The 12330-nt window shown below is 42.0% G+C and overlaps 1 protein-coding gene across 1 annotated transcript in view; it reads left to right on the forward strand.

The window, feature by feature from the left end:
• Positions 1-12330, forward strand: part of LOC117334119 (probable E3 ubiquitin-protein ligase HERC1) — a 108728-nt gene that overhangs the window by 19209 nt on the left and 77189 nt on the right. Inside the window, 3 exon segments of the mRNA XM_033893578.1 lie at positions 5990-6166; positions 6811-6966; positions 11981-12113. Of these exon segments, the coding sequence (XP_033749469.1) occupies positions 5990-6166; positions 6811-6966; positions 11981-12113 (466 nt within the window).

Genomic DNA, 12330 nt, shown 5'->3' on the forward strand with positions numbered 1-12330 from the left:
AGTGTCATTTACACTGTCTTATTAGTTCCTGATGTGAGAGGATAAGTGTCATTTACACTGTCTTATTAGTTCCTGATGTGAGATGATAAGTGTCATTTACACTGTCTGTTAGTTCCTGATGTGAGAGGATAAGTGTCATTTACACTGTCTTATTAGTTCCTGATGTGAGAGGATTAGTGTCATTTACACTGTCTTGTTAGTTCCTGATGTGAGAGGATAAGTGTCATTTACACTGTCTGTTAGTTCCTGATGTTAGAGGATAAGTGTCATTTACACTGTCTGTTAGTTCCTGATGTGAGAGGATAAGTGTCATTTACACTGTCTTATTAGTTCCTGATGTTAAAGGATAAGTGTCATGTACACTGTCTTATTAGTTCCTGATGTGAGAGGATAAGTGTCATTTACACTGTCTGTTAGTTCCTGATTTGAGAGAATAAGTGTCATTTACACTGTCTTATTAGTTCCTGATGTGAGATGATAAGTGTCACTTACACTGTCTTGTTAGTTCCAAATGTGAGAGGATAAGTGTCATTTACACTGTCTGTTAGTTCCTGATGTGAGAGGATAAGTATCATTTACAATGTCTGTTAGTTCCTGATGTGAGAGGATAAGTGTCATTTACAATGTCTGTTAGTTCCTGATGTGAGAGGATAAGTGTCATTTACACTGTCTGTTAGTTCCTGATGTGAGAGGATAAATGTCATTTACACTGTCTTATTAGTTCCTGATGTGAGAGGATTAGTGTCATTTCACTGTCTTGTTAGTTCCTGATGTGAGAGGATAAGTGTCATTTACAATGTCTGTTAGTTCCTGATGTGAGAGGATAAGTGTCATTTACACTGTCTTATTAGTTCCTGATGTTAAAGGATAAGTGTCATTTACACTGTCTTATTAGTTCCTGATGTGAGAGGATAAGTGTCATTTACACTGTCTTATTAGTTCCTGATGTGAGAGGATAAGTGTCATTTACACTGTCTTATTAGTTCCTGATGTTAAAGGATAAGTGTCATTTACACTGTCTTATTAGTTCCTGATGTGAGAGGATAAGTGTCATTTACACTGTCTTATTAGTTCCAAATGTGAGAGGATAAGTGTCATTTACACTGTCTTGTTAGTTCCTGATGTTAAAGGATAAGTGTCATTTACACTGTCTTATTAGTTCCTGATGTGAGATGATAAGTGTCATTTACACTGTCTGTTAGTTCCTGATGTGAGAGGATAAGTGTCATTTACACTGTCTGTTAGTTCCTGTCGTGAGAGGGTAAGTGTCATTTACACTGTCTTATTAGTTCCTGATGTGAGAGGATAAGTGTCATTTACACTGTCTGTTAGTTCCTGATGTGAGAGGATAAGTATCATTTACACTGTCTTATTAGTTCCTGATGTGAGAGGATAAGTGTCATTTACACTGTCTGTTAGTTCCTGATGTGAGAGGATTAGTATCATTTACACTGTCTGTTAGTTCCTGATGTGAGAGGATAAGTGTCATTTACACTGTCTTGTTAGTTCCTGATGTGAGAGGATAAGTGTCATTTACACTGTCTGTTAGTTCCTGATGTTAGAGGATAAGTGTCATTTACACTGTCTTGTTAGTTCCTGATGTGAGAGGATAAGTGTCATTTCACTGTCTGTTAGTTCCTGATGTGAGAGGATAAGTATCATTTACACTGTCTGTTAGTTCCTGATGTGAGAGGATAAGTGTCATTTACACTGTCTTATTAGTTCCTGATGTGAGAGGATAAGTGTCATTTACACTGTCTGTTAGTTCCTGATGTGAGAGGATAAGTATCATTTACACTGTCTTATTAGTTCCTGATGTGAGAGGATAAGTGTCATTTACACTGTCTTATTAGTTCCTGATGTGAGAGGATAAGTGTCATTTACACTGTCTTATTAGTTCCTGATGTGAGAGGATAAGTGTCATTTACACTGTCTTATTAGTTCCTGATGTGAGATGATAAGTGTCATTTACACTGTCTGTTAGTTCCTGTCGTGAGAGGATAAGTGTCATTTACACTGTCTGTTAGTTCCTGATGTGAGAGGATAAGTATCATTTACACTGTCTTATTAGTTCCTGATGTGAGAGGATAAGTGTCATTTACACTGTCTTATTAGTTCCTGATGTGAGAGGATAAGTGTCATTTACACTGTCTTATTAGTTCCTGATGTGAGAGGATAAGTGTCATTTACACTGTCTGTTAGTTCCTGATGTGAGAGGATAAGTGTCATGTACACTGTCTTATTAGTTCCTGATGTGAGAGGATAAGTATCATTTACACTGTCTTATTAGTTCCTGATGTGAGAGGATAAGTGTCATTTACACAGTCTTATTAGTTCCTGATGTGAGAGGATAAGTGTCATTTACACTGTCTTATTAGTTCCTGATGTGAGATGATAAGTGTCATTTACACTGTCTTATTAGTTCCTGATGTGAGAGGATAAGTGTCATTTACACTGTCTTATTAGTTCCTGATGTGAGAGGATAAGTGTCATTTACACTGTCTTATTAGTTCCTGATGTGAGAGGATAAGTGTCATTTACACTGTCTTATTAGTTCCTGATGTGAGAGGATAAGTGTCATTTACACTGTCTTATTAGTTCCTGATGTTAAAGGATAAGTGTCATTTACACTGTCTTATTAGTTCCTGATGTGAGAGGATAAGTGTCATTTACACTGTCTTATTAGTTCCAAATGTGAGAGGATAAGTGTCATTTACACTGTCTTGTTAGTTCCTGATGTTAAAGGATAAGTGTCATTTACACTGTCTTATTAGTTCCTGATGTGAGATGATAAGTGTCATTTACACTGTCTGTTAGTTCCTGATGTGAGAGGATAAGTGTCATTTACACTGTCTGTTAGTTCCTGTCGTGAGAGGGTAAGTGTCATTTACACTGTCTTATTAGTTCCTGATGTGAGAGGATAAGTGTCATTTACACTGTCTGTTAGTTCCTGATGTGAGAGGATAAGTGTCATTTACACTGTCTTATTAGTTCCTGATGTGAGAGGATAAGTGTCATTTACACTGTCTGTTAGTTCCTGATGTGAGAGGATTAGTATCATTTACACTGTCTGTTAGTTCCTGATGTGAGAGGATAAGTGTCATTTACACTGTCTTGTTAGTTCCTGATGTGAGAGGATAAGTGTCATTTACACTGTCTGTTAGTTCCTGATGTTAGAGGATAAGTGTCATTTACACTGTCTTGTTAGTTCCTGATGTGAGAGGATAAGTGTCATTTCACTGTCTGTTAGTTCCTGATGTGAGAGGATAAGTATCATTTACACTGTCTGTTAGTTCCTGATGTGAGAGGATAAGTGTCATTTACACTGTCTTATTAGTTCCTGATGTGAGAGGATAAGTGTCATTTACACTGTCTGTTAGTTCCTGATGTGAGAGGATAAGTATCATTTACACTGTCTTATTAGTTCCTGATGTGAGAGGATAAGTGTCATTTACACTGTCTTATTAGTTCCTGATGTGAGAGGATAAGTGTCATTTACACTGTCTTATTAGTTCCTGATGTGAGAGGATAAGTGTCATTTACACTGTCTTATTAGTTCCTGATGTGAGATGATAAGTGTCATTTACACTGTCTGTTAGTTCCTGTCGTGAGAGGATAAGTGTCATTTACACTGTCTGTTAGTTCCTGATGTGAGAGGATAAGTATCATTTACACTGTCTTATTAGTTCCTGATGTGAGAGGATAAGTGTCATTTACACTGTCTTATTAGTTCCTGATGTGAGAGGATAAGTGTCATTTACACTGTCTTATTAGTTCCTGATGTGAGAGGATAAGTGTCATTTACACTGTCTGTTAGTTCCTGATGTGAGAGGATAAGTGTCATGTACACTGTCTTATTAGTTCCTGATGTGAGAGGATAAGTATCATTTACACTGTCTTATTAGTTCCTGATGTGAGAGGATAAGTGTCATTTACACTGTCTTATTAGTTCCTGATGTGAGAGGATAAGTGTCATTTACACTGTCTTATTAGTTCCTGATGTGAGATGATAAGTGTCATTTACACTGTCTTATTAGTTCCTGATGTGAGAGGATAAGTGTCATTTACACTGTCTTATTAGTTCCTGATGTGAGAGGATAAGTGTCATTTACACTGTCTTATTAGTTCCTGATGTGAGAGGATAAGTGTCATTTACACTGTCTGTTAGTTCCTGATGTGAGAGGATAAGTGTCATTTACACTGTCTTGTTAGTTCCTGATGTGAGAGGATAAGTGTCATTTACACTGTCTGTTAGTTCCTGATGTGAGAGGATAAGTATCATTTACACTGTCTTATTAGTTCCTGATGTGAGAGGATAAGTGTCATTTACACTGTCTTGTTAGTTCCTGATGTGAGAGGATAAGTGTCATTTACACTGTCTTATTAGTTCCTGATGTGAGATGATAAGTGTCACTTACACTGTCTTATTAGTTCCTGATGTGAGAGGATAAGTATCATTTACACTGTCTTGTTAGTTCCTGATGTTAGAGGATAAGTGTCACTTACACTGTCTTATTAGTTCCTGATGTGAGAGGATAAGTGTCATTTACACTGTCTTGTTAGTTCCTGATGTGAGAGGATAAGTGTCATTTACACTGTCTTGTTAGTTCCTGATGTGAGAGGATAAGTGTCATTTACACTGTCTTGTTAGTTCCTGATGTGAGATGATAAGTGTCACTTACACTGTCTTATTAGTTCCTGATGTGAGAGGATAAGTATCATTTACACTGTCTTGTTAGTTCCTGATGTGAGAGGATAAGTGTCACTTACACTGTCTTATTAGTTCCTGATGTGAGAGGATAAGTATCATTTACACTGTCTTGTTAGTTCCTGATGTGAGAGGATAAGTGTCATTTACACTGTCTTGTTAGTTCCTGATGTGAGAGGATAAGTATCATTTACACTGTCTTATTAGTTCCTGATGTGAGAGGATAAGTATCATTTACACAGTCTTGTTAGTTCCTGATGTGAGAGGATAAGTGTCACTTACACTGTCTTATTAGTTCCTGATGTGAGAGGATAAGTATCATTTACACTGTCTGTTAGTTCCTGATGTGAGAGGATAAGTGTCATTTACACTGTCTTATTAGTTCCTGATGTGAGAGGATAAGTATCATTTACACTGTCTGTTAGTTCCTGATGTGAGAGGATAAATGTCATTTACACTGTCTTATTAGTTCCTGATGTGAGAGGATAAGTGTCATTTACACTGTCTGTTAGTTCCTGATGTGAGAGGATAAGTATCATTTACACTGTCTTATTAGTTCCTGATGTGAGATGATAAGTGTCATTTACACTGTCTTGTTAGTTCCAAATGTGAGAGGATAAGTATCATTTACACTGTCTTATTAGTTCCTGATGTGAGATGATAAGTGTCATTTACACTGTCTTATTAGTTCCAAATGTGAGAGGATAAGTATCATTTACACTGTCTGTTAGTTCCTGATGTGAGAGGATAAATGTCATTTACACTGTCTTATTAGTTCCTGATGTGAGAGGATAAGTGTCATTTACACTGTCTGTTAGTTCCTGATGTGAGAGGATAAGTATCATTTACACTGTCTGTTAGTTCCTGATGTGAGAGGATAAGTGTCATTTACACTGTCTTATTAGTTCCTGATGTGAGAGGATAAGTGTCATTTACACTGTCTTATTAGTTCCTGATGTGAGAGGATAAGTGTCATTTACACTGTCTTGTTTTTCAAATTCTAAGTGTTTTTTCCTCATGTTCCTGTTTAATATTGTGGCATGTCTAATTACTGTGATCTATCAGATGAACGAAAGGGCCACCTGACAGCCATATTGGATTTTTGCTACTCAAATACACTATGTCTTGGAAAGCACTGAAAGGATACCGTTCCTATCTAACTTCCTTTTGATGGTCATTAGGTGTAAATTTTCATTTCCTACTTATGATAGTTTATCGTAGGTTAATATTCATAATTTGGAGATTCCCTTAAGATTTTTAATGAAAATATTTCCTTAAAAGCAAATGCAGCTGAGCATCATCCTAACTAGCCTACAGGATAATGGACACATCGCCTCACTGCTCGGCTTCACCTCCGATACAGGGATGGTGGCGAGTCCACGGGAATCTGGCATGTCAGACCTACAGCTAGCCGCAATTCTTATGAAGACAATCCTGAGGAACCTTGCTCATGAAACGGTTAGTTTTACATCAGATATTGGCCTCACCTGATCCATGTACCAAATGAGTTCATGTTGCATGTCATCTGTCCAGGACTAAATATTGAAACTTTCTCTTATTTCAGAATAACAAATAGCCCTAGAGTAATGAAATTCTGCCATTAGCAACATGCTTTAACAAATTTCTGTGTAAAGGATTATATCTAGGTTTTGAGTGGCTACCTGAATATCTAGGTATAGTCATAATTCTACTGTTATCTGGTTAGAAAATTGTTAGTCATACAACTGATTCAGCTTTCAGTGTCTTCTTACAGATTGAAAAATTATAATCAATCTTAGACAGTACTGGCTGAGTCTGGTAGAGGGTGGTACATGTCAGTAGTGTCTTAGGAAAAATAAGATTACTGTAGACTTGGAAATTTACGCAAGGGGGAAATTTACACTAATTACACACAGTCTTTTTGATCGCGAAAATTTCCCACACACATATTATTTTGATATCAATTTGCTTAAATTCAAACTACAAACAAAGGGGGATCGGTCGCGAAATTAAACCCCCACTCATTGTCACCTAATATTTTACATTAGGGAAGTGGTTTATTTGAAAATAAATAATCTATCAGCAAAGACTTCAAAATTTCATACCTTGTACTTTTCTTACAGGAACAGTCTTTGAATGAGTATGAGAAGAATTTGGATAAACCAGTAGAGGGAAATATTGGTCAGCATCTGGCACCACCCCACCTTCATAGTCTGTTGTCTTCACTACATAAACATCTATTGGCCTTTTGTTACAGCAAGGCCAACAACGACCAAGTGGTGGGTATTAGTGAGGTGAGGGGAGACAACCTGACTAAGTGGTGGGTATTAGTGAGGGGGGGGGGGGGGGGGGGAGACAACCTAACTAAGTGGTGGGTATTAGTGAGGTGAGGGGAGACACCTGACTTAGTGGTGGGTATAAGTGAGGTGAGGGGGGACAACCTGACTAAGTGGTGGGTATTAGTGAGATGAAGGGGGACAACCTGACTAAGTGGTGGGTATTAGTGAGGGGGGACAACCTAACTAAGTGGTGGGTATTAGTGAGATGAGGGGAGACAACCTGACTAAGTGGTGGGTATTAGTGAGGTTAGGGGAGACAACCTGACTAAGTGGTGGGTATTAGTGAGGGGGGACAACCTAACTAAGTGGTGGGTATTAGTGAGGTGAGGGGAGACAACCTGACTAAGTGGTGGGTATTAGTGAGGTGAGACAACCTGACTTAGTGGTGGGTATTAGTGAGGTGAGGGGAGACAACCTGACTAAGTGATGGGTATTAGTGAGGTGAGGGGAGACAACCTAACTAAGTGATGGGTATTAGTGAGGTGAGGGGGGACAACCTGACTAAGTGGTGGGTATTAGTGAGGTGAGGGGGGACAACCTGACTAAGTGGTGGGTATTTGTGAGGTGAGGGGAGACAACCTAACTAAGTGATGGGTATTAGTGAGGTGAGGGCAGACAACCTGACTAAGTGGTGGGTATTAGTGAGGGGGGACAACCTGACTAAGTGGTGGGTATTAGTGAGGGGGGACAGCCTAACTAAGTGATGGGTATTAGTGAGGGGAGACAACCTAACTAAGTGGTGGGTATTAGTGAGGTGAGGGGGAGACAACCTGACTAAGTGGTGGGTATTAGTGAGGGGGGACAACCTGACTAAGTGGTGGGTATTAGTGAGGGGGGACAGCCTAACTAAGTGATGGGTATTAGTGAGGGGAGACAACCTAACTAAGTGGTGGGTATTAGTGAGGTGAGGGGGAGACAACCTGACTAAGTGGTGGGTATTAGTGAGGTGAGGGCAGACAACCTGACTAAGTGGTGGGTATTAGTGAGGTGAGGGGAGACATCCTAACTAAGTGGTGGGTATAAGTGAGGGGGAGACAACCTGACTAAGTGATGGGTATTAGTGAGGTGAGGGGAGACAACCTGACTAAGTGGTGGGTATTAGTGAGGTGAGGGGGGACAACCTGACTAAGTGGTGGGTATTAGTGAGGTGAGGGGAGACAACCTAACTAAGTGGTGGGTATAAGTGAGGTGAGGGGAGACAACCTAACTAAGTGGTGGGTATTAGTGAGGTGAGGGGGGACAACCTGACTAAGTGGTGGGTATTAGTGAGAGGAGACAACCTGACTAAGTGGTGGGTATTAGTGAGGTGAGGGGAGACAACCTAACTAAGTGGTGGGTATTAGTGAGGTGAGGGGAGACAACCTAACTAAGTGGTGGGTATTAGTGAGGTGAGGGGAGACAACCTAACTAAGTGGTGGGTATTAGTGAGGTGAGAGAAGACAACCTGACTAAGTGGTGGGTATTAGTGAGGGGGGACAACCTGACTAAGTGGTGGGTATTAGTGAGGTGAGGGGAGACAACCTGACTAAGTGGTGGGTATTAGTGAGGCGAGGGGGGACAACCTAACTAAGTGATGGGTATAAGTGAGGGGGAGACAACCTGACTAAGTGGTGGGTATTAGTGAGGGGGGACAACCTGACTTAGTGGTGGGTATTAGTGAGGTGAGGGGGGACAACCTGACTAAGTGATGGGTATTAGTGAGGGGGGACAACCTGACTAAGTGGTGGGTATTAGTGAGGTGAGGGGGGACAACCTGACTAAGTGGTGGGTATTAGTGAGGTGAGGGGGGACAACCTGACTAAGTGATGGGTATTAGTGAGGTGAGGGGAGACAACCTGACTAAGTGGTGGGTATTAGTGAGGTGAGGGGGGACAACCTGACTAAGTGATGGGTATTAGTGAGGTGAGGGGAGACAACCTGACTAAGTGGTGGGTATTAGTGAGGTGAGGGGGGACAACCTGACTAAGTGATGGGTATTAGTGAGGTGAGGGGGGACAACCTGACTAAGTGGTGGGTATTAGTGAGGTGAGGGGAGACAACCTGACTAAGTGGTGGGTATTAGTGAGGTGAGGGGGGGAAAACCTGACTAAGTGGTGGGTATTAGTGAGGTGAGGGGAGACAATCTGACTAAGTGGTGGGTATTAGTGAGGTGAGACAACCTGACTAAGTGGTGGGTATTAGTGAGGTGAGGGGGGACAACCTGACTAAGTGTTGGGTATTAGTGAGGTGAGGCAACCTGACTAAGTGGTGGGTATTAGTGAGGTAAGGGGGGACAACCTGACTAAGTGTTGGGTATTAGTGAGGTGAGGGGAAACAACCTGACTAAGTGGTGGGTATTAGTGAGGGGGGACAACCTAACTAAGTGTTGGGTATTAGTGAGGTGAGGGGAGACAACCTGACTAAGTGGTGGGTATTAGTGAGGGGGGACAACCTGACTAAGTGGTGGGTATTAGTGAGGTGAGGGGGGAAACAACCTAACTAAGTGGTGGGTATTAGTGAGGGGGGACAACCTAACTAAGTGATGGGTATTAGTGAGGTGGGGGGAGACAACCTGACTAAGTGATGGGTATTAGTGAGGTGAGGGGGGACAACCTGACTAAGTGGTGGGTATTAGTGAGGTGAGGGGGGACAACCTGACTAAGTGGTGGGTATTAGTGAGGTGAGGGGGACAACCTGACTAAGTGATGGGTATTAGTGAGGTGAGGGGGGACAACCTAACTAAGTGATGGGTATTAGTGAGGGGGGACAACCTGACTAAGTGGTGGGTATTAGTGAGGTGAGGGGGGACAACCTGACTAAGTGATGGGTATTAGTGAGGTGAGGGGAGACAACCTGACTAAGTGGTGGGTATTAGTGAGGTGAGGGGGGACAACCTAACTAAGTGGTGGGTATTAGTGAGGTGAGGGGGGACAACCTAACTAAGTGGTGGGTATTAGTGAGGTGAGGGGGGACAACCTAACTAAGTGATGGGTATTAGTGAGGTGAGGGGGGACAACCTAACTAAGTGATGGGTATTAGTGAGGTGAGGGGAGACAATCTGACTAAGTGGTGGGTATTAGTGAGGTGAGACAACCTGACTAAGTGGTGGGTATTAGTGAGGTGAGACAACCTGACTAAGTGTTGGGTATTAGTGAGGTGAGGGGGGGAAAACCTGACTAAGTGGTGGGTATTAGTGAGGTGAGGGGGGACAACCTGACTAAGTGTTGGGTATTAGTGAGGTGAGGCAACCTGACTAAGTGGTGGGTATTAGTGAGGTGAGGGGGGACAACCTGACTAAGTGTTGGGTATTAGTGAGGTGAGGGGAGACAACCTAACTAAGTGATGGGTATTAGTGAGGTGAGGGGAGACAACCTGACTAAGTGGTGGGTATTAATGAGGGGGGACAACCTGACTAAGTGGTGGGTATTAGTGAGGTGAGGGGGGACAATCTAACTAAGTGGTGGGTATTAGTGAGGGGGGACAACCTAACTAAGTGATGGGTATTAGTGAGGTGAGGGGGGACAACCTAACTAAGTGATGGGTATTAGTGAGGTGGGGGGAGACAACCTGACTAAGTGATGGGTATTAGTGAGGTGAGGGGGGACAACCTGACTAAGTGGTGGGTATTAGTGAGGTGAGGGGGGACAACCTGACTAAGTGGTGGGTATTAGTGAGGTGAGGGGGGACAACCTGACTAAGTGATGGGTATTAGTGAGGTGAGGGGGGACAACCTAACTAAGTGATGGGTATTAGTGAGGTGAGGGGAGACAACCTGACTAAGTGGTGGGTATTAGTGAGGTGAGGGGGGACAACCTAACTAAGTGATGGGTATTAGTGAGGTGAGGGGAGACAATCTGACTAAGTGGTGGGTATTAGTGAGGTGAGACAACCTGACTAAGTGGTGGGTATTAGTGAGGTGAGACAACCTGACTAAGTGTTGGGTATTAGTGAGGTGAGGGGGGAAAACCTGACTAAGTGGTGGGTATTAGTGAGGTGAGGGGGGACAACCTGACTAAGTGTTGGGTATTAGTGAGGTGAGGCAACCTGACTAAGTGGTGGGTATTAGTGAGGTGAGGGGGGACAACCTGACTAAGTGTTGGGTATTAGTGAGGTGAGGGGAGACAACCTAACTAAGTGATGGGTATTAGTGAGGTGAGGGGAGACAACCTGACTAAGTGGTGGGTATTAATGAGGGGGGGCAACCTGACTAAGTGGTGGGTATTAGTGAGGTGAGGGGGGACAATCTAACTAAGTGGTGGGTATTAGTGAGGGGGGACAACCTAACTAAGTGATGGGTATTAGTGAGGTGAGGGGGGACAACCTGACTAAGTGATGGGTATTAGTGAGGTGGGGGGAGACAACCTGACTAAGTGATGGGTATTAGTGAGGTGAGGGGGGACAACCTGACTGAGTGGTGGGTATTAGTGAGGTGAGGGGGGACAACCTGACTAAGTGGTGGGTATTAGTGAGGTGAGGGGGGACAACCTGACTAAGTGATGGGTATTATTGAGGTGAGGGGGGACAACCTAACTAAGTGATGGGTATTAGTGAGGGGGGACAACCTGACTAAGTGGTGGGTATTAGTGAGGTGAGGGGAGACAACCTGACTAAGTGATGGGTATTAGTGAGGGGGGACAACCTGACTAAGTGGTGGGTATTAGTGAGGTGGGGGAGGGACCTGTAAGATGGGACACCATCTTGTCAATGTTGACACATACCATAGTTGCAGCTTTAGTTAGGTTTCATTATGCAACTTAGCTTTGTAGCATTAAGTTTGTGACACAAAAAAAATGCTGTTTTGTAGCTATAGTAATACAATGTACCTTATATGCAAAAATAGCTTTATGTCACTATGTTAGAGGCTGTTATAGATATTGCCCCACATTTCAGTTTCCATAAGGGGATAAGTATCTTTAGTTAATGTTAACAGACAAGAAGAAACAACAATAAACTTGTTTAATTTTGTTGTTTTTAGATTGCACCAGCTATTTCCTTGCTGCACCAGCACATGTTCCTCATGTTACCCGTGGCAGAGAACATTCTGGAAAAGGCTTGTAGTGTTTTGACCAATAACACCGACTCACCGCAACTGATCAATTCTGTTGCAGGTAAGTAAGGCTGTAGTCTAGGACATTCCTTATCTAGATATTTTCCTGTATGATACTGAGAGGCAAACCCCCAAAATGGAAAATCTTCATAAATTGCTATGAACTAAGAATATTTTGGCATGATTACTGATACAGTATATCCAGATGAGCAATACATGCCTTAAGTTTTGAATGTATCAAAGCCATGAATAGACTGGATTAGCAATTATGAAGTAAA

The sequence above is a fragment of the Pecten maximus genome, chromosome 9 (assembly GCF_902652985.1).
Source record: "Pecten maximus chromosome 9, xPecMax1.1, whole genome shotgun sequence".
Lineage (NCBI taxonomy): Eukaryota > Metazoa > Mollusca > Bivalvia > Pectinida > Pectinidae > Pecten > Pecten maximus.